We start from the raw sequence: 23,440 nt of genomic DNA, 5'->3' as shown, positions 1-23,440 counted from the left end.
CATGATACTTACTACTAGCATTTTATGAAGATTATAAGCAGTGTGCATTTTAACAAAAATGAAAAACCCTCAATCAGTATCTTTAAAGATACATATTAGGATTATTCCTTTAATAGACATTATAATATCCAAGAACAAAGGCAGAATAAAAAATGTGACTGAAGGAATAACCTATTCACTTAAGGTCTTAGAGAATTGCCAAGTATTTTCCCTTTATAGCTAAAAGGTAAAAGGAAAAGCAAATATATGAGACCTAAATCATTAGAAGATTTTAGAAGGGATCAAAATCTTAAGAACACTGGTGTTATGAAAGGGCTCATCCCTTTCTAGAAAATTATAATTAACTCAATCTTTAGATATCACAACTATGTGTTTTTAGGCATTTCAGAAAACAAATTTCCACTTGTGTTCATTTATAACTATGGTTGGGCATCAGAAATAGCTGTTAAAGAGACATATTGGTAACGTGAGAAGTTGAAGGACTTCACATTTTAGGAGAAGTGTCATAGCCTGTAGGTCACTGCATCAAATTGACCTAAAGGTAATCCTGTAGGACTTGGTGCCGGGGGGCCTAGTAGTTGGGTGGGGAGGTATTCTGCTCTTAATCTACCTGGGCAATGAGCCTTTTGCAGAAGCTGTTGTATGCTCCTGGCCTAAATCAGGTCCTGTGTCTCCCATGGAGACTAGAAATGCAGTGCTAAGCCTCCTTTTCCTCCCTCCTTACGTACTTTCAAAACCTACTCATCTAGCTTATGAATCTAGGGAGATTTTCTGAGGACTAGACTCTCCCTTTTGCCCCCAGAAAAGCAAGATCGTTTCAGATTACATTGAAAGCTGGTTTGATTCCACTGTAACTCAGATGAAGATTGTAACAAGATTTTAAATTCTTTTAAGGGTTTGAAGGAAGTGGTAGGAACATGTTAGAGTATCTTTCATGTCCCTTCATTGAAGAAGGAGTCCTGCCAAGAGAACCAATAATAGAACTAATCATTTTAGAATTTCTTTACATTGGGTTAAAAACAAATTTGCTTGACTTAGTAAAAGTTTCACTTCAAATATTTGAAGTGCAAGAAGAAACAAAAAGAGGGAAAAAAGTCAATGAGGATTTGGTCTTAAAATCTGGTGAGTGAACCTATCTAATCAGTGTTGGGTTGGCTTACACATATGACCTAGCACACATTTGGATTTTTGAAGTCCTTTGGGATTCTCTGGGGGTGAAGAGCTTAAGGATCAATGCCGTTAACTATAAAAGTGGAAAAAAGACTGCAAAGTGACTGGTGCGTTTGAAAGTCTTGTTTGTGACATGCTGTTCCTTTTTGAGAAGGCTAAAGTTTTCTTTTTTTTTTCTTGTAAAAATTCTATCATTTTAATTGATATTTACAGATTTTTCCCCCCATCTTCTGTTGTAATTTTTAGGTGCTTCAGAACTGGGCCCTTTTTCAGACCCCAGGCAGTTCCCAAGCATTTCATCCCTCACTGAGAGCCGCTTCTCCAACCCACGAATGCACTATCCAGCCACCTTTACTTACACCCCGCCAGTCACCTCAGGCATGTCCCTCGGTATGTCTGCCACCACTCACTACCATACCTACCTGCCACCACCCTACCCCGGCTCTTCCCAAAGCCAGAGTGGACCTTTCCAGACCAGCAGCACTCCATATCTCTACTATGGCACTTCATCAGGATCCTATCAGTTCCCCATGGTGCCGGGAGGAGACCGATCTCCTTCCAGAATGCTTCCGCCATGCACCACCACCTCGAATGGCAGCACGCTATTAAATCCAAATTTGCCTAACCAGAATGATGGTGTTGACGCTGATGGAAGCCACAGCAGTTCCCCAACTGTTTTGAATTCTAGTGGCAGAATGGATGAATCTGTTTGGCGACCATATTGAAATTCCTCAGCAGTGGCCCAGTGACATCTGGGGGGCCACATCCCACATGTGTCAATATATACATATATAAAGAGAGTGCATATATATGTATATCGATTAGCTACAAAGTGCCTATTTTCTAGAAGATTTTTCATTCACTCAGTCATGATCTTGCAACCATAAGAGGGTAGATATTTAAAAACAGAGGCCCAAGAGAGATAATTATAATTGTTTTTCAGATTGTTTACTACTTAAGATGTATTTTTTACAAAGGAACAATCAAAGAACAGGTATTTTTGTTGTTGTTTGGTCTATTATTATAAATAACCTGTTCATAGGCCAGTTGAGAGAGGTGGACTCCAGACTCAGGAGGAAGAAGAGCAAAGCTGCTTCCTCTCTGTGTTTTGAAACCACACACTTCATGGTTGCAGCTGTGTGTGGACCAGTGTATTGGCAGGCCAGCTTACAAAGCCAGTCTTGGTGCACATTAAGGGACAAGAGATAGATGGATGCTTCCCTTACGGTACCATCCATTCAGAGTAACTATTCCAAACTTTGCTTTCAGACTTGCTGCAGGCACTCATTTGAACTGTTTAGTTCAGTTTTTCCCCCCTATTCTAAGTGACTTCAAAAATACTCCCCCCTGTTCCCATTGAACCAAAAAGAAATCCCACCCCTAGGATCCCTCTCTCCTTTTATGCAAAACTGAAAATGGCAATACCTTATTATAGCCATAATGGTATAGATAGTGTTTGCGTTTGGCTGTGTGTTATTTGTTTTCTTTTTTTTTTAAATTATGAATATGTGTAAAATCTGAGGTAACTTGTTAACGTGAATGGTCATATAACTTTAAAGATATATTTATAATTATTTAATGACATTTGGACCTTTGAAACATTTCTTAGCATATTGATATGTTGACTTCGGTCTCTAAAAGTGCTCTTTATTAAATAACAAATTTCTTCAGTGGGCTAGAGCCATATCTGAAATATTGCTAAGCAATTTCAGTTCATCCAGGCACAATGTGATTTTTAAAAATACTTCCATCTCCAAATATTTTAGATGTAGCTTGTCTTGTAATGTATGAAGGAAATTTTTGTTTAGTTCTTTCAAATCTTTGATTGCCTTTAACACAGCTTTGCCTTTTAAAACAATAATTAGGAATTTACAAAACTACCCTTTGCCCTTTATCACGTGTGTGTGTTGCCCTTTATCAGCATGAAATGCTGGAGTTACGTGGTTTCCTAATTTCTTTCAGATAATTATGACTCTTGTCATATTAAAAAGACAAGCACAAGTGAGTCATTGAACTGCAGAAAAATGTTTTGTGGTTTTATAGTTAAGCAAAACTTTAAATTGCCAGGTTTCTTAATGAAGACATAGTCATCTTAAAACCACTCATGTGGATAAAGGTTCAGTGATAATACACATACTACAGGAAAGTAAAATTACACGGTGGATTCTTAACCAGCCTTATTGAACAGTAAATCAGAGGAACCTAATCTGCTTTACCAAGGCCCCTCTGGCAGCTTTCCAAATAATTTGCATTTAAAGGAACAGAATGTAGTCATTGACCTAGGGGAGCTAGTCATCTGAGTTCCAAGTTCTAGCAGGTAGCTGATGTGAGAAAACCTAGAGCTGCGGGGACCTACATAACCACTTTTGACATTTATATTTCTCACACAGAAGGGCCAAGAGCAGGCTGAGTGTGTGGATTGGTGTCTATCACCATGTACAAATTTGAGCTAGAGCTTTTTTGAGGATATACTTTGACCACTCCTGGTACCCATGTGGCCAACTCCCACGAGTGAATCCTCAATCCAAGTCAGTATCATTTAATGACATTACCAGGCAAATCCCCAATCTCTCACCCTCACATCAGGGCACTTTCATCTGAATCCCATGATTTTCTAAATAGAACTCTTACAGAAATTTGCTTTTGGTCCCCAGTCGCCCTCTTGCGCTCTAGTCCTTCTCAAGGCCACAAACAACGCAGGACAGCCTTGGGGCAGGCAGACCTATGTTTGCTTTCTGGAGAGTCTCCCTTAGAATTAATCCTAATTCCTAATACAAATTAAGGGGAAACAAACAAACAACCCACACCCCAAAACTTTGCCTTCTAAAGGTTGTATACCAAGTATGCTTAGCTATATAAGCCACTTTTCTATCACTTAAGATGGAAGTAGTAATTGATACTATTTATTGTTTGTGTATGGTAGCTTGAAGCACACCACTGTCCATTTATTTGTAAGTATAAAATACGTGTTTGTTTCAGCAGCACTTAAATAAAAAGCCAGTGTCTGGTTACACATTTCAATTTTTAATTAATTGACATAAAAATGTTACCATCAGTGCCCGCTGCACCCTATTTAATAAAAAGGTACTATATTTGTACATTATTTTTTAATGTTAAAAGGGCTTTTTTAAGTTTACAGTACACATAGTAAGTGACCATAGGGATGCTTTAATGTTGAAGTGTTATGATAGTGGCTGCAGGCAGCAACCCAGAAACACTTTAAGTTTTTTTCCTTGGGAAAAATTCAAGCACTTCTCTCCACCCTCACTCTGACCACCCCCAATAAGCATAATTCACATTGTTTTAGAACAAATTCTGTCTTTTTTGGCTTGGGGGCTAAAATTCATTAATTCATATCCCTATCCCCCATCCCTTCCCCTGAACCCTTACTTTGCACTGGGTCATGTGTAAGATTTGTGATTTTGAGACCAAAGCACTCTTCCTCCTACTATGGAACCATGTACCAAGTCAGCATTCTGCTTCCTTGGGATTAACATCACATTCTTTATGTAGCACAAACATTGCTGGAATTCACAGTGTGACCAACACAGCCATAGTTTTTTTTTTTTTTTTTTTTTTTTTATCTGTTCAAGTTGTCTCACAAATTTTAACCTATGTCTGAGTTCCAGAACAGGTGCCACAGCTTTGATTTTGGATTAATTGAAGTGACATCCAGGCTGGAACTGAGTCTTAGCAGGTTAACTTGTTTGGTCTCTACACTGTCTCATTCCCTGCCCCTTACCCACTACCCCCCACCCCCAGAGCCCTTTTAAAAGAAGCAAAGAAATAAATCCGCATCATTAGAGACTATCCACTGTAAATTCAGAAAGGAGGAGATATGTGTGATGACTTAAAGGGCTCCCTTCATACTGAGGAAAGGGCCCCCAGAATCGAGGCTAACCGTGAAAACACAGCATTAGCAAAATTAATCATCATACTTATGATATTTGAAAGAACAATAAACTAAATAAAAGATGACTCTTCCAACTTGAATTTGTTGTTCTTAAAAGATAATGCATTTTAAAAATACTTTTCTATGTGAGAATTTTTTAGTTGTCTGTTTATTTCATGTTTACAAATAATTGTTTGCTTTTAAATGCAGTACTTTAAAATATATCAGTCAAAACCATAACTTACAGTAATTTCTTAGGTATTCTGAATAAAATTCCATTTTTTGGATATGTTTTACCATTTTTAGATTTCTGTGGAACAAAAATATTTGTAGCATTTTGTGTAAATACAAGCTTTTAATTTTTATTTTTTTTTCCAATTGCTATTGCCCAAGATTTGCTTTCCATGCACATATTGTACAAATTCTGCTTTGTGCCACAGGTCATGATTGTGGATGAGTTTACTCTTAAATTCAAAGGGACTATTTGTATTGTATGTTGCAACTGTAAATTGAATTATTTGGCATTTTTCTCATGATTGTAATATTAATTTGAAGTTTGAATTTAATTTTCAATAAAATGGCTTTTTTGGTTTTGTTATGTGTGTACATTGGATCTTTTCTCATCCGCGTTTTCTTCAGTCTGATGCCTACTCTGCCTATACCTGGGCACTTATTGGTCTCAGGGCTGGCAAGGGCTGGGTAAGATCAGAGATCAAATGTTACTGGTGAGAGGAAAAAATCTTGGTAAGCACTATGCTCTTGTTTGTCCTATGCTTGGAGAGGGGTGAACACAGCATCTAGCAGTGTCCTTAACCTGTCAGAAGAAAAGTAGTGCTCACTCTGTCCTTGGATAAAGCTGTATTCCACCCGTGGGACCTGTCATGTCATATAAATGGCAGCCTTGATGGTTTCAGTCTCCTAATCTCTGGGAACATGAATAGGGCCCAGTAAGTGAATCCCTGGCTGTAGTCAGGTCTCAAGTAGCCTAGATATAGAGAATATTCTATTTTCCTTCCCATCTCTTTTGAGTTCTTAAAAATGAAGTCAGCCAAAGCCCAAGGATAAGAAAAAAATGGACCGTGGTCTAGAGAGCTCTAGCCTCAGAAAATTTCTACTAGTGAACAAAACTGTAGATTGGAAAATTTTAATTTCTTGGCCACTGTTTATTTTTGGTAAGTCTCTCCCCTATGATAAGGTTGAGGGCCTGGGATAGGGGGGTTTCTTGCTTCATGACCTATGCTTTTTATATATTTTGGCTTACCATAGTTCTAAAACAGGGACCCAGGAAACCATGTTATAGAGAAGTGTGGTCACTCGCCAAGCTGGCTCACATCATACTGAGAGTTAGGTGCCTCCGTTAGGAAAATGTGTTCAGTCTTAACCCTTCCCTGTTTTCTGAGAAGTCTGATTTCTAATAGGAATCTCCTAGAAGCACTTGGATGAGCTCAGGCCAGGGAGTCTGTTTGCGACTTTTTGAGAATGTATATTTACTTATTTATTGAGATTAAACATCTGTGTGACTTTAAAGGTCATCCACAAGGGAGGTGGCGTGGGCATTTCTTCAGTTTTGTGAAGCATCAAGGTATACAGCACATCACTTTTCTGAGTCTCAGTTTCTTGGCTTATGGAAAGGTATTGGGCTAGACCTTGGCACTATTGACCTTTCAGCCTGGATAGTTATTTGTTGTGTGTTCCAGGGGTGCTGTCCTGAGCATTTTAGGACGTTTAGCAGCATCCCTGGCCTCTACCTACTAGATCCTAGTATCACCTCCCAGGCACAGCAACCCAAAGTATCTCCAGACATTGCCAAATGTCCCTGGGGTGAGAGTGGGGGAGGCCAAAAATCTCCATTGATGGGGGACAGTTGGATTATAGATTCTGTCTGAATTCTTAGGTCAAACTTTATTGCCAGAGCTATATGAGAATACCTTGCTTATTAAAAAGTGGTCACCAGGCAGAAGACTGAGAGGCTTTTCAGTAAAAGATGTTCATGGATCTTTTCTTTTCCTTTACCTGATGGACCCTTAGGTTTGGATGCAATGTGAGGGTGCTTCTGGCTTTTCCTCTGTGCTTCTTCCTCCTGTCTGCACCTTGATCTGTAACAGTCAGTGAATAGCACAGCTGTGGGGCTTTGCTAGGCCTAAACTGGTTGGCCAGATTTATCACGGCTTCTCTGTTCTCACTGAAAGGATAGGCAAAAGAAGAAAGCAGTTTCTTCAGTGTTTTTGACTCCTCATGTCCCAAATATTTAATCATCAGATATTTCTGTGAGAGTATTTCCTGTTAACTCAAACCCGCTTGAGTCTGGCCCAATAAACACCTTAGCTCTCTGTTACAGAGTTTATTTGGCTGGGAAATGGGTATTACCATGTAAACAGGAAGCCCCCTGAAGTTATTATCTACAGATGTGGTTGAAGAGCCACATGTTTATATTTATGGGATGTGAAAACATTCTGAAAGGCAAAGGAGGATGTTGAGGAAGCCCTCATTCACAGTCAGTGAGAACAGGTCTTACAGACTGTCATGAGTTGGTTTTTTTATTCCCTCTGGAAATGGGTGGTAAATAATAATAACACAGCTAAGAACCACTGCAAAAATGGAGAGACCGACTCATTTGATTTAATGAACTACATTCTTTTGAACTGTAAGCAATCCAATCAATTGGCCTCTCTGTCCCAACTACTTGAAAATCAGTTTAGAGATCCTTCCAAGGAAACAATTGGTTTAGGGGCATCTGAAAAGGTAGAAGGCTTACAATAACACTGTTGCAGTCTAAATTTTTCTAGAGAGGTAGAACAAAGAGTGGTTGCTGCAGTTTTGGTTGAGTAGGGGTCAGCTTACCTGTAAAATTGCAGGCACACTCTCACATTTGCTCCCAGAGACAATTCTAAGAGGCAGAGTTGTCTCAGCACTAATGACATGACTTTGTGGGTGATAAGATGGCCCTCTTGCATCCTATGACTATGTACCCCAGATATGCTCCAAATAATTCCCCAACCATGTCTCTGCTTGTCTTCCATGGACTGTCTCCTTGACCTTGGAAAAGGTGCTTAATAAAGACCAAATAGGAATCAATACATGGAAAGCTGATCCTCTATATTTAAATTATGTGCTCTGAGTAAAGGCAAACCAATCTCCCCTCCTGCCAATCCTTCCCATGCATCCTGGTAAACCTCCGTGTGACTTCCCAGGGGCTTTTCAGCAGTAGCTATTCGATTTGGAGGTCTTGGAAATGTGATTTTTAAAAGCTATGAATTGAAATTTAGCAAAGATAAAGATCCACTGAAGATACAAAGAGTAATATGCCAAGGTGTATGTGTGTATTAGTATTAGTGTGTGTGTGTGTGCAGGTGTGTATGTATGCATGCTTACCTGAAGGGAGAGAGCAGGGTATGAGGAGGAAGAATGGAAAGGGAGATGAGGCTCACTGTCCCCATAAACTCACTTCTTGGCACAGCATTGATTTGTCTTAGCTGTTTGTTTGTTATTCCTGCAATTGCTACAACAACAACAACAACAACAACAAATACCACCTTCACTCCACAAGTGGTGAAAAAGTTACTTGTTCTGATCAGTTATTAGGAAAAGGGATCCTGGATACTCCTTGAGATGTCGGTTAAGGGAGCATGGTGGAAGCTGACATTTAAGAGGCTATTATTCATTTTTGTAAAGCTGTTATTCAAAAGCTTCTTTTGACTCAACCCAGTCCTGCTATTCAGATATGCTCAGCCAGTCAGAAAGCAGGGGGGGGGGGTCAAGTTTCTGGAAACTCACTTAACTTTTACTAAAATGTATTTCATTTTCTTACTCTTATGTTGTAATGATGTTGGGCCACTTAGTAGGGTTTTCTGAAAAACTTGCTTTATGTTTTAGCATTGCAAGTTCAAAGCCAGCCTCAGCAACTTAGGCTAGGCCCTAAGCAACTTAGTGATACCCTGTCTTAAAACAAAAATAAAACAAATATATATATTTGTTTATATAAAATATATATATTATATATATATATATAAAATAGCTGGGGATGTGGCTCAGTGGTTAAGTGACCCTGGGTTTAATCCCTGAAACCAAGGTAAATAAATAAAACAAAGAACATATAGCAAAATGTTTTTTTAAAAGAGCAAAATTCTTCTCTTGAGCCCTTCAAAGAGTAGTTCTTGGAGCTAAGTTCTAGTCCTTGGAACTAGACCCAGGTCTCAAGTGGCTCTGTGCTCCATAGGCCTCAGAAAATTTCTCCTGGAGCACCCAAAGTAACAGTATTAGCCTGAATGTGGAAAGGGAAGGAGGAGGGAGCAGGTTTAGTGGGATCAGAGATAAAGTCTACAGTGACACAACACAAGGGTGTGCTTAGAGGAGTACCAAGAACCCCCAAAGCGCAACTGGATGATGGATTGAGGTAAATGTGCAAACTATGATTTAAAAAACAGCAAAAAGCTGACAACAGAACCACATGAAACACGAAATTGTGGGAATATTAGTAAAACGGCTTTATGATTTAAATTTCCTTTGATATACTTTCCTTACTAAATCAATTCATTTTTCAAAAATAATTCCATCCGTCCCCAGCAGGGAAAGGACTCTGACCAGTTTCACTTTCTGTTTCTCTATTTCTCTTAATTCTTTTGCCCCAAACAGGGGGATCATTCCATATTCTAGTAATACCTTCACCTCATTTTGTTTTCTGTAAAGTCATTTAATATTTAAAATCAAAATAACTTGACTTCTTTCTGCCTAAAGAGTCTTTTTTGGCATAGTGGATCTAGGGACAGAGAAAATTGGTCTCCTTATAGAAATCCTCTCATTGGTACACTCACAGGCGACAAGTGTGGAGATCACTATTGAATATCATTCCCAGCCACATCTTCTGGAACACAAACTGTGAACTGCAGAGAGGTTGGTGGACCAGCTTTCAGTCCTTGCGGCCATGAGGGACAGAGAAGCTTCCAAGAAGGAGGCAAGTGCTGAGCTTTAGTAAGGAGTTAAGTGGTTAATAGGAACTAAGTTTTTTTTATTAGCTAATAAAACCCTCTTAGGGTTTTTCATATTATATGGTTCCTTCAGGCTCCAGCCCAATGCTCAAAAGCAGAAAAAGACAAAAACAACAACAAAAAGCTGGAGCCTAAATACCAATGCTGTCCCAGTCTTGTTTACTTTTTCATTTCCTCAGTTGTAAAAAAAAAAAAAAAAAAAAAAAAGAGGGAGAGAGAGAAAGAAAAAAATTCCTCTGGTAGTTCAACTTTATCACACTGCAGGACCAGATAGAGTTTGAACAGCTCCAGAGTTCCTGCCTCCCTGTGAGAGGCAAAAGTACGCTCTGTTTCCGAAAAAGGAGACCAAATGATGGATACATCAGGAAACTTTAAAATGAAAGCAGTGGTGGAGGAGGGCTAGCAGATATTAAGCCGAAACCCATCTCTGGAATCCTGAATGCAAATGATCTCTGTCCTTTTATTGCCAGTGGTGCTGTTCTCCCAGCAGAGCAGGATGTTCTTGTTTTTAATAATAGCCAGACCAGATGCTAACTTCTCCCCGGCAACATGCTGTATAAGTGAGAAGGCAAACAGCTGATTCCTGTTAAGATGAACACCAGGAGAATAAGCCAGAAAGTATGAGAATTCTCTGGAGGGTTTTGCTTTGTAAACCCCTGTTTGGCAGAGACATCACAGAATCTGAGCTGAAAACAGTGTGTCCCCCTGTCCCCCCTGCACCCATTCCTTGGCTGAGCTGCTTACTGGGGGCCTTTGAGCCTCTTGCCTTTGCCATCCAGCCCTGTTCTAAGTTATCCAGAAGACCAGCTTCAGCTTTCCCAAGAGGGAAAGTCAGAAGCCCTGGGTCTTTGGGCTTTCAGTGACTCTAGAAAATACTCATCAATAGCAGGAATTTTTACTTGCTCCTTGCCATAGAAAATAGTGAAATCCTGAACATAAGCCAATATTTTAAAATGGCATCTTTGTTCCATCTTTTTCACTCCTGTGTCTCCAGTAAGATTCTATCAAATCTATCAGATACTATTTTGTTTTAGAATATGTCTTGCATGTAATGTACTGCTTTCTTTCCCAGAGAGCTACCAGAGCTAGTGGGGGGCTCCATGGGGCCAGGATGACCAGAATGGACTGTGACCAGGAGGCACATTGTTGCCAGCTCATGCTACCTTGGAATGCTTCCCTGATGTCACTTCCAGAGAGCAGAGGTGCTTCCAGGGAGGGGTGTACATAAAACTTTCTAGTCTCTTTTGGGGCTTGGCACCCAAGGCCAATGGGCAAGTGAGAGAGAGAGAGAAGGAAGGGATAATAGAAGCAGGTGGGGAGCTCACTCCAATAATAAGTTCCAAGAAGCCGCCTTTGCTACACTTCCTCTTCATTTTGGCCTCCTAAGCCCCCATCCTTCCTCTCGCCATCTGTCACTCCTTCCCCTGCAGCACAGGCTCATCGCGCTTTCCTCACTATTTTCTTTTTAGCTTCTCCCTTTAGGATGGTACTGGAAGCCATTGTTTTCATTTCCTTCTGGGGAAACGTCAGAGCTGCTACCAATAGCATAATGGCCTATGTACCTGGCACTTTCCTTAATATTTCACAGGTCTTATCTCAATCTTCCCAGCAACCTATGAAGAAGCTGGTACTGTTTTCATCCTCATTTTACTGATAGGAAACTGAGGTTCAGGCTTGTCCCAGGCTACACAGCTATTAAGACTCAAGCCCAGATCTGCCTGTTCCCAACGCCTGTATTCCTAAGCTACAACTCTGGGCACAATCTCCTCTCATCTGTCTAATGGAGGTCATGAGAAGTAAATGAATTAGTGAGATAGCAAAGTGTCGAGCACATAATAGATGTAAAATAGATGCCACCTATTATTATTATTTATAATAATTAAGATAGTTATTTTTTAAAAGCATAAATAAAATTTTTAATTAGTTTGATCACAATAGAGCTGAAGTTCCAAGTGGAACAATTTTGTAAAAATATTATTTTAGTATTTAAAAAATATTGCTCTTTGAAAATGATATTTTTCACTTTCAAACTTTTTTTTTTTCCCTATTGCCCATCAAAGCTAAGTTTGGCAGTAGATTTATTATGGGTACCTTCCATAAAGAACACAGAGACATCTCTTCACATAGTACATAAATACAAGAGACATTTTGACACACTCAGAACCGGAATGTTGACTCTACCTTGATCCCAGTCTCAAATCTGTGGTCTCTTCCAAGGTTTTCCATTTAGTTTCATGTAAACATTGCTACTGAGAAAAATCTAACTTTTTTTTTTAGTAAAACGTAACTTAATTTGTCAGCATTTGTCTCATATATATAAGACAAAGACCCAAACCAAGAAACTACTGTCAACTTCAACCCTTCTTTCCCATGAATGGTGTTCAGGTCCACCTGATGAAGGGGCGCCCCTCACTCCCCTGTTTTTGATAACACTAAGAGTGTGATGGAGAGGGCTGGGGTGCAAGCGAGAGGCTGAGGAAAACTGGCTGAAGCCTGGAAGGGGACTTGGAACCTTATGGTGGGCAAGGCTTTGTGCCATGTGCAGAAGCCAGAGGAGCTCAGGGCTGGGCTCCACTACATCACTGAAGTCACTGAATGAATAGGTGGGCATCTCCGTATGTATCTTAAAGCATTTAACAGACTATTGTCTTAAATATATTTCATATGGAACTCATATTCCATTTTACTGAAAGTCCAGATAATGGAAATAACCACTCTCCCTCCCATCTTTTCTTTCTCGTCCCTATAAATATTTATTGAACACCTACCATAGGCAGGGCAATACACAAGAAGACTACCACATCAGAAAACAGCGGAAAGCATTTCTGTTCAGATGGAATTTCTTATTCCATCTCAGTAAATGAGGCCATTATTTATTTTAAGCAAATTCAGAAGGCTAAAAACAGATTGCCAAAAATAGAGATTAAAAAGTTAGCCATTTGTTTGTAGAGAGAATTTAGGTAGTTTTGATTTCTGTTTATAGCCAATTTCATTTCCTATTTCTCATTTCCTAAAACACTTATGTATTTGTAAGGTACTTAGCATCTATATTTAGTCACATGAACCTTTCATTCCCACCACATGTATGGGTGGCGTGGTGTTTAAAAACTGGGTGATTTTCACATAGTCAAAGTGGGAAAAGCTACTTTTCCATTTTCTCCTCCCTGGTGTAGCAGTTATGAAGCCAATTCTGCATTAAGGGATTGAACAGTGTATCTAAAGGGAGGCAGCAGGAGGTGGCAAAAGATGTGGGCTCCAGATCTTTAATCCCCTCTAACTTGCTGCATTATCTTTTTAAAAAAATATTTATTTTTTAGGTGTAACTGGACATGATACCTTTATTTTATTTATTTATATGTGGTCCTGAGGATTGAACCCGGGCCTTGCACATGCCAGGTGAGCGCTCTACCACTGAACCACAACCCCAGCCCATGATGTGTTATTTGAACTAGCCACTTAACCTCTCCAGACCTTCTCCTTAAATGTGGATGGTCATCAATTGCCTGTCAGATATTCCCTTGTAGGACCATGCCACTCTTACCTACAGAGGTGGAATGGAGAAACCATGGGAAGTTTTGAGAAGCAGTTGGAATTGCCTTGCCTCAGGAGAGAGAAGAGGGTCCATTGTTGTAGTGGAACTGGCAAAAAAGTGTCCATTCTATAGAGAATGAGGAAGTTCCAAATCACTGAAGCAAATTACCCTGTAGATAGATGACTGGAAGTCAAGGGTTAGGAAGTCCACTTCCAAGCAGTTCCTAAAATTGCTCACTGAAAGAGACATTTCCTTCCTTTATAACAGGCATCTTCTGCTCTGCTTTCATTAACCAGTTATACATATTTACTTTTCTAGTTTTTTTGAGCCTATTTCGACTTGTTATAAACTTAGGCATTAAACTTAGATTCATTAAAACTTTCTTATACTCATAAATTAATTTCCAACATACTGATTCTACACACTCTCTAGCTAACCAAAGAAGACCTGCTGTTCATTACTTTATAAAAACTTGGTTGAAGTTTGTCTACCAGGCCTACCTTATTGATGAAAGATTCAGTCTGAGAGCATTGGTGCTGTTTCTTCTGAGTCAAAGATGACCTGTCCATTGGCAACATGTTTTGAGCTTATTTTCCCTTAGTAGACAGGAGGGCTTTTCTCACGCAAGTCCCTTGCCCTCCATACTAAGGACAGATGCCCTTGAGATGGAAAGGCCTTTCTAGTTTTTCATGCTTTGTTCTACAGAATGAGACTTAATGTGATTAACACTATAACCTAGCCCCCTAAACAAATGTAAGTGCTAATCTTGAAAAATACTTCTCATCTCAATTGTACCTTTTATCTGCTTGCTATCTGAGTTACCTAGAGCCAATGTCTCTTCAATTTAAAAATAGAACAGGAAACCCATGCTAACAGGGCAATGACAGTGCACACAGCTAAAGTGTAGTGTTTTTAGACAAAACTAATAACATAATCATGTAACCCTCCTGATTAATGATAGACACAACCGTCACTGTGCCAACTGATTATCAGATACAAGTACTAAGACATTCACATTTATAGGGCAGAAGGAGGGGGAGGCTGAGAAGAGGAATTTATAGCTTCACCTTATCCCTTATTTTAGAAAACAGTTATTGGGCTGGGGATGTGGCCCAAGTGGTAGCGTGTCTGCCTGGCATGCGCAAGGCACTGGGTTCGATCCTCAACACCACATAAAAAATAAAATATAGTGTGTCCACCTAAAACTAAAAAAATCTATTTTTTTTAAAAAGAAAACAGTTGTTATTTCTTTGCTTCACAATTCTCAATCCAGTTTGATCTTAAGAGAAAGGTGGCATTTTATTCTTTCAATAAACATTAAACACTTGCTTCACTTTATGGAAATGAATGAGACATATTTCTTACCCCCATGAAGCTTATCATCTGCTCAGAGAGAAACAGTGTGGAAAGTTCCTTGACAGAGATGTGAACCAAGGACATGGGGACACCAAGGAGACAGCAACTCCTGGGAAAGTCAGGAAGATGACATTTGAATTGATCTGAATGTATTGTTCTGGGTCTAACACTGAGCTGGTGTCAGCCCCCCATCTCCCCCACAGCACAGTACCTGGGAGCAGGCACATACCTCCACCACGGAGCTCCCAAGGACTGCTCTTCAGAAAGAAAAAGAGACGAGAGTAACCCCAGGCACTGTGATAAGAAGAGCAAAAGGGATTCTGAAAGGAGTTGGAGTGAGTAGGGCGGACTGAGCAGAATCAGAATTTCTGTGGGATAAAAGTTATACTTTGGGAAGCCATATTCAATAGTAGAATGTAATAATTAAAAGCCATGTTATCAAAATGTAGAAAAAAAGAACATGAAATTTTAATGTTTAACAAGAGGATATAGATCTAACAAATATTGAGATGGTAGCATAAAATATCACACTTTCAGTACACAGCATGGATATATTTTATCCAGTTGCTTGTCCAGCATCTACTGCCAAGTGAAAAATTATGGCACATAGGACCCTTCAGTATTTAATAGGGAAGGGAGACAAACATAAATGGTTGGGGTAGGTCTACACTCTGAATGTCATTCATTCAGAGAGCTCCACTATGGTATGCCTGTGACTCACCCTAAATAAAATTTAAAAGCAGGACCTTGAGGTCTTCTCTAGCCATATATATGAACCTCTCTTTGGGAGGCCCACTTTGCCCCTAAAGGACAATATGGAGACTCATCCTTTCTCCCAAGCTCATACCTGCTAACCATGTCCTGTGGACCTCCCCTTTTATGAAATGAACCTGTCCTGACTTTGACCCTTGAGGAAGTGTATTTGTATTCCAAGGGAGCTTTTCTGGAATCACTAAAACCTCACCCCCAAAGCTCCATAGACTGCTGGGAAGATTGGAAGTGCTTTGAGATGCTTTGGCCTCTCTCATCTCCCATCCTGGGGCTGCTCTGTGCTTTCAGGCTGCTCTTGCCTGTCCAGCTGAAGGCCAAGCCTCATTCTCCTCTCTCTCTTGCCAAGTACCCTGCACAGATCACTTCAAGTAAGGATCTGTGCCCTTAGCCACCGTGGGTAGGGTGAAAATGAGAGTTATGGTTTTACCTGAGGCTCATTTTGGAGCCTTGCATTTATTTCTGTTCCTGTGAGAGTCACTTTATTGATTAATGGAATCTTTATTAGAGTTATTAGGACAAATAAAACACATGCACACACACATAAATCCATCTCTACCCCCTCCCAAACCACTGGCTGGTAAAATGAGTTCTATTTCCAGCCTTAACATCTTGCCAGTTTGTCATTCTCCTTCCTGGCCACATCAAGTTCCATCGGCTTTGAGTTTATTGGCTACACAGCGAAGTTTATGTTGTCACAGAAATTAGCCTTGATGGACAGGGATATGGCCAGGGGTTCAGGAGAGCTCAGCAGCCTCGTGATGTTGGCATGGCTGAGATGGTAGGGTGCCTGGAGCCCTCTCCAAGAAAAATCAAAGCTGGCTCTTTGCAGCAGCAAACGAGTGCAACAAGACACCCCTGAGGGACGGGAGCCTGGACGTGATTGTGAGCCGTCCAGTTCCCATTCCACCCATCTACCCACCCTCCTTCCTCCCTAACCCCCCAGTGCCAAAATCCTTCCCTATGCAATGGAGGCAGGACCGGGAGGCCTGAGGTTAAGCCGCTCTCTTCTACATTTCGTGGTTAGCTTTCGTAGGTTCTTGGCTGTTTGACAAAGTTGGATAATAATTCAATATTTCTTACTGAAATACTTGACCTTATTGTTAGCTTTTGTGACAAGGGGAATTTAAAGGAGCTGCAAAAATGCAAGCAAGTGTGGCTGAAAAAGGCCAGGGTATGCCACTGAGCAGTGCACAGTTTCTTTTTCTGACATCTATAAAACTTAGGTGAAAACAGGTCAACATTGATCTTGGCAAATGGAAAAGCCAGTTCTATTGTTAGCAAATGAGCTTCAGATATAAATGCAAGTCTGGTTCAATCAAAACCATGTTTCATTTTAGAGACTAGTGATGTGCTTTCTATATAAAAAAATCAAGAGTATTTATATAGACACACAAAGTAAAAATATTCTTCTGCCAAAAGGATCATTTTCTAAATATCAAGTCAACTTGTTGAAGTAAGAAGGACCCCTTTCATTTTCTTTTTAGGTTTGTGTGGTGCACGATCCCCATAGCCTCTCTTCTATTTATTTTGAATTGGATTGGCAAGGGCTGTTGAAGATAAAAATCACATATTAAAAAAAAAATCCTGCACTGCCTGATGTAGGCACTTATTGCTGACTGCTAGCTAGTGGTTGAGAAAGAAATGAAGTTATAGGATTCAGATATATAGCTCCCCAGGTTTTTGAGTCTTACAGTCATTTTTATGGACTCCTCTCCAGAGTCTCATATGATATGTTTGAGCTCACAGAGGAGGAACATAGGAGAAGTTCAGCCACTTGCCAAATCCACCTTGTGGAAGGCCAGTGAATTTTAGCCCTACTGGGCAGCTTGCTGATCTTATTTTCTCTGTGTCTTGGGATTATCTGAAGTCTTTGCCCAACTAGGAATCAGAACTATCAGAGAGAGCCACAACTGCTTCTTCTCCTACAACTTCCCATTAGCAAATGGGAGACTAACATCCAGCGTGAAGGTGTGTTGGCAGGTAGGATTCTAGAGGGTTTTTTACTTTCTTAGGATTTTTTTTTTAATTGGGGTAACATTCATAAAACTTTTTTAAAGTGAAGGATTTGGGGGCATTTAGCATATACTCAACATCGAACAACCATCATCTCTATCTAGTTCCAAAACATTTCATCACCCCAAATGGAAACCCTGTATGCAAGAAGCAGTTGCACCCGTTCCCACCTCTAGATTACTTTTTGAACACAAGTTTGGCCCAGTTAACTTGGTTTTCACAAAGGACCTTATTAGGGCTCCTCACTTTTAAAAAGCTGCAGCAACATTTCCAGATAGGACTGAGAGGGGAGAGGGAGTGATTCTTGTGGAGAGCAGTGGAGATCCTGGGCTGGGTCTGGGTCAAGAGGGATGTGTGTGTGCACACAGAGGAGAGAGAGAGAGAGAGAGAGAGAGAGAGAGAGAGAGAGAGAGAGAGAGAGAGAGGTGGGAGGGAGAGGGAGGGAAGGAGGGAGGGATGGAGGGAGAGAAACAGGGCCTGGAATTTCACAGTCACACTGAATCAGCCTTACTGGACTGGAGGGCACCATCTGTTGGGGTAGCTACTCTGTCTGGGGCAGATTTTTGGTCTCCCACTGAGGTGATGATCCCTTTAAAATTCTCAGCATTCTCACTCCAGCATCCTCCTCCCTGTCCAGGAGGCATCTCCGTCCTCTCATTTGAGTTGGTAGGCATCCAAGTCTGGCACCAGGCAGTCCCCTCTTGCAAAGCAGAGAGGTAGTGTAGGCTCACCCAGGTCTAGAAAGCTTTCTCTGGGATGCTAACTGAAAGCTGTCTCTTTTAATACACATCACCCGCTCTGATAATCATTTTCAAATGTCAAACAATAATAAAAGCTTTCCTCTATTTTGCTTCCAAGTGTCAACATCCACAAAGGCTATAGACATATATGTGAATTGCCTGAAGGAAAAAAAAGTTTGGGGAGCATTGAGTACATTTGGGAAGATAGAATTGCATTAGGTTGCTTTTCAGACACTCTGTAGGTCTGGGGACCTGGACACGACTAGTTCAGAGACAACTGGATTGTTTTTAAGCCATGTCTGGAGAGGGTCATCAAATGGTCTCTTTGACTGGGGTTCCTTGTTAACATAAGCCTAGCTTCAAGGTGGGAGTGAGCAAGAGTGAGGAACCCAGAAGCCAGTTCTGGCTGCTGGAGATATGTGAGTAGACCCTGAAAGAAAAATCCCAAGTCTTTGCCCCCAGAGGAAGGGAGAGTCTGACAGAGTCTCAAGTGTCATTGTGACCCCTCTTTGAGAGTATTTATTTTCCTTGAAGAGATTTGTGTGGGTGGGGCAAAATTAAGTAATTTAATACGTAAATAATTTTTCGACCATTTTTTATATTTAAGTATAGATGAATAAATTACATGATGCAGTGTAGAATTCATAACAGTTATAAAGTTAAAACAGGACTTTGGAGAAATCCTTTTACTTACAGAGATAATTTTAAGCCAAATTCAGGCCCAGCTCTCCAGAGTTAAGGCTGTTAGGTGGTTGCAGTAGAAGTGATTGAAAATTCCTGTCCAAAATGTTCAGGGCATTTTCCCAGAGCCCTAAGAAGTGCATCTTGTAGAATTTTCTCCCCTCTACCCTGTCCTTTCACTCATACAAGTCCACTCCTTTCTCACAAATCTTTAGGTCCCTCTTCTAGAGAGATTCCCTTACATTTCTGACCCAATTGCTCATTGGTAGTATGTGTAGGTTATACCATGAGTTTGGCACTCTGATCCTCTTGACTCTGTTTTAGTTATCCATTGCTGGCTAACACATTATGCCACAACTTAGTGTTTAGAACCACAGTCATTTTGTTGCTCACAAATCAATTCTATGGGTCAGGACTTTAGGCAGGCTCAGCAAGATGGTTCTGCTCCACAGGGGATCCACTGGTGGAGCTTACTTGGCTGCATTCAGTTGGGGCTGGGCTGCAAGGTCCAAGAAGGGTGTGTTTAGTTTCTTGGGAGTCTTCCACAGGCCTTTCCCCCTCCACACATGGCTGCCTTGGGCTTCCTGGCAGGTTCCAGAGCAGTTAGAATTCTTTCATGGAACAGATTTCTGAGAGGCACCAAACAGGAGCTGCAGATCTTTTAAGGGCTGCCTTGGAAGAGGATCATTTCCACTGTGTTCTATTGGTCAAATCTAATCACAGAAGCTAGTGCAGAACTCAGGGGGAGAGGAAGCAGAGAATTTTCTGTTCTTTGTAAACCACCACATGTAGTTGAAACCCATCTCATCTGACTTTGAAACCCATGGCCTTGACCATTCTACAATAATTTCTCTTACATATCACAGTTCTCAGTGATCCCTCTCAAGTCTGATTGCATGGGACTTGGCCAACATTCTGTGATTACTTCAGAATTCTACCATCAGTAGCAAGGAAAAGGGATTTAGGGGCAGGAGGCATCTCTGCACAGGTAGACATTTCTTCTTCAAATACAAGGGTAAGAGGCACCATGGTAATGGAAGAGGTTTCTATTTGGCAGCAAAGGGAATCCTTAAAAAAAAAAAAAAAAGCGAATCCCTAGTATTTTGTGGAAGGAGTCATTATATGCTTCCTTGAGTCCTGAGATGAACTAAGTATATATCAGAAAACCAACACTTGAGGGACTCTTGTTAAAGGAAAAATGCCAGTTCATATCACTTGACAGTTTCAAGATCTGCAGGGAAAAACTAGGTGACAGGATTCTTCTAGGCTTACACAGACAGAGCTCCTGGGATCAGTGGTGCTGGAAGGGCTTCCCTGCTGTCACTGAGAGATGCAGTGGGGTTCAAAGAGCCCCCTTTTCAGGGAAGCAGAGCAGTGATACTCCAGAAAAAGAGGCTAACGTTTCTTGTCACAATCCCTCTTTTTCCCCTTCTTTTTTTAATACTGGGGATTGAATCCAGAAAGGGCTCTACACTCAGTTACATTCCCAGCTCACGATACCTATGTTCTTAATGACAGTATATAGGTGTGTACTTAGGATCCACCCAGCCCCCCCAACCATGGAGGATTAGAGATTAAGGAACCAGATTCTGGAAGCCTCTGGGCACAAGGGATGGGAAACACTGTGGAACCAGTGTTCCCTGGAGGTGTTCATGCTGATTCTAGAAATGCACCCCTCCTCTTCCCAGCAATGGGACTCTTCATTTCACTAGCCCTTGTTGTCCTCATATGCACAATAAATATGGTGGCTTTCAGAACTTTTTTCTTAATGAATAAATAAAATAATCTCTATAATCTTAATCTATAGATTAAGCTATTCTTAAATATATCAACTTCTTTCTTTCCAAAAATCAGAAAAGGGGACCTTAGAATTCATTCAGTCCAATTTGTGAATGCCCACCCTGAAGCCTGGTGATGTTAAAATGATTTGCCCAAGCTTCAGCAACATGTTGGTGGATCCATATTTCTTCCTCTTGTTCCATAGACAATAAAGTCCCTTTAAATGCATAATTTATTTTTTCATCATAGCCACACTGCAACTCATAATGTCCACTTTTTGCCTTTATTCTGGGGTATACTCCTTGTGACTCAAAGGAACATGGAGTGACCAAAAAAGAAAATGCTAGCTTAATAAAGAGAGCAAAACATTAAAAAACAAATAAAACCAACAAATTTCAACATGAAAATTTCCAAATAAAGCCACCTACTTAAATTACATTAGCAGGTCTTCATTCCTTTCTACCAGTTCCTGATTTATTTTAAAAAGTAAAGATCCAAGTTCAGAAAATAAAACGTAGGAAGTCTTCCTCCTGGCTGTGTCCTCCTCCTCACCAGCCAATTCTACTCCAGACGACTTTTATGCATGTCCAACTTTGCTTCTTTTTTTATTAACAGGTAGAAGAACCACATGAGTCCACTGACAAGGAGTCAGGGCACGTCAGTCAATGGAATTTAGTTTTCCAGATGGGACATCATATCAGGCCCTTGTCTGTTACAGCACAATAAATCACTCCAAAACTTAGTGATGCAAGAGAACAACATTTGATTATGCTCCTAGTTCTGTGGGTCAGAGTTTTGAACAGGCATAGCAGGAATGGCTCGTCTCTACTCTATAAATGTCTGTGGCCTCCAATGGGAAGACTCCAAAAGGCAGGGGGATACTTGACAGGTGAGTGCTAGAATCTTCTGAGGTGTCTTCCCTGACATGCTAAGTTGGTCGAGGGGTGGTCCTAGCTGAGACTGCCTCCTGGAGGACTCTCCCTGCCTTCTCCAGGGCAGCAGTCTCAGTGAAGTTCACTAGACTAGAAGGTCATCTGCCATGGGGCTTAGGCCCCTACAGCAGGTGTCCCAGCCCACCTGTAGGAGCACTAGTCTTTCATGACAGCTCAGAAGTCACATGTTCCTGTTTTCTCTGTACTAGATTGGTCCAAGCAGTCACATGCCCACCTACTTCCAAGGGGAGGCCCCAACTCTAAAGTGAGAGTGTCAAGGACTTGCCAGCATGTTGTTGAACTTCCACTCACAGTGAGTGTTGGCAGAGTTCACTACTCCACAAAGGGCTTTGGTGCTACTTACAGGGTAGAGACAGTCTGAGAGATGAGATTTGGGCACTGATGGATGGTCTCTAGGTTTGCTTAAGATTTTCATTTGCTACATTTGTAACCCACCTGCTTTTTTTCTTTTCTTTTTTTTTAGTATTTATTTTTTAGTTTTAGGTGAACACAATATCTTTATTTTATTTTTATGTGGTGCTGAAGATCAAACCCAGTGCCTCATGCATGCTAGGCGAGCTCTCTATCACTGAGCCACAACCCCAGCTCCCACCACCTGCTTTTTAAGTGGAGTAGGACTACCCCGGCAGACACCAAGAGACCCTTTCATTCAGTAGCCCCTGTGGGGCTGAACTAGACTTTGCATTTTTTTTCTACCATCATCAGAGGAATTGGTGGTGCAGGGAAATCTCCCCAAGAGCCAAGTGAAGGACAAATTGATTCTGAGGAGGTGGTTGGGCCCCACCCTCAGCCTTCTCCCACCTGTGTACATACCCAGAAGGAACATCGTTTGTATTGAATCCAAAGTGGAAGCTTTGAAGCCTTCAGAGATCTTCAGAGCAAAGTACTGGGTGAGGTCAAGGCATTCAGAAGGCTGAATGGAGGGAGGAAGGCTGGGTGTGCGCCAGTGGGGCTTCTTTGGGGCTGCAGCAGCTGGAGTGATGCCCCAGGTGCGGCTGCGCAGCTCCAATCAGCAGCAAGGTCAGCAGCCAGAAAGGCTGCCGTCCCCACCTCCTTGTGCTCTCTAGTAGCAGAAGGGTGTAGGGAGGGGAGGATTAGAAGGTTCAGAGTTTGCTCTGTGTTAGGGATTGTGTGAGTCACTTTGTATCATTAACTGGTCTCATTTAATCTTCACAATAATCCTATAAGGTAGGCATTCCCATTTAACAGTAAAGAGACCAAGGCTCAGAAAGCTTCAATATCTTGTCTAAGGCCATGCAACAAATAAGAAGGAATTTCAAAGGTGCAGATTGCATTTGCCTTTTCAAAATCATGTGGCAATGGACAAAGGAAGCCACCCTCTGCTGTCCTTCTTTTCTGGTCTTCATTCCATGCCACACTTTTTCTTTTAAACCACAAGATTTCCATTCTGTCACCAAGCTTCTTGATTCTTGCAAAACCTAATCCCTTTATAGTTAGGGCTTAAAGGAGTTTTCTGCAAAATAATGCCTTAGAGCTGTGTTGTCTGATAGCATAGTCTCTGGTCACATGCGACAGCACAACTCTAATACTTAACAAAATCAATAAAA

General features: G+C 40.9%; 1 protein-coding gene across 6 annotated transcripts in view; it reads left to right on the top strand.

Moving 5' to 3' along the window:
* The window catches only part of Runx2 (RUNX family transcription factor 2), a 228,915-nt gene that overhangs the window by 117,783 nt on the left and 87,692 nt on the right, over positions 1-23,440 (top strand). For 4 of the 6 annotated variants that reach the window (XM_078019943.1, XM_078019942.1, XM_078019940.1 and 1 more), the window contains one exon: positions 1,417-5,656. The exons of the other annotated variants lie outside the window; for them this stretch is intronic. In XM_078019943.1, coding sequence (XP_077876069.1) covers positions 1,417-1,895 — 479 coding nt within the window. In that variant the 3' untranslated portion in view covers positions 1,896-5,656. Of the gene's footprint in view, positions 1-1,416; positions 5,657-23,440 lie in introns of those variants that run through there. 6 annotated transcript variants of the gene reach the window in all.

Source organism: Ictidomys tridecemlineatus, chromosome 8 (assembly GCF_052094955.1).
Source record: "Ictidomys tridecemlineatus isolate mIctTri1 chromosome 8, mIctTri1.hap1, whole genome shotgun sequence".
Lineage (NCBI taxonomy): Eukaryota > Metazoa > Chordata > Mammalia > Rodentia > Sciuridae > Ictidomys > Ictidomys tridecemlineatus.
This window is presented reverse-complemented; position numbering and strand designations above follow the sequence as displayed.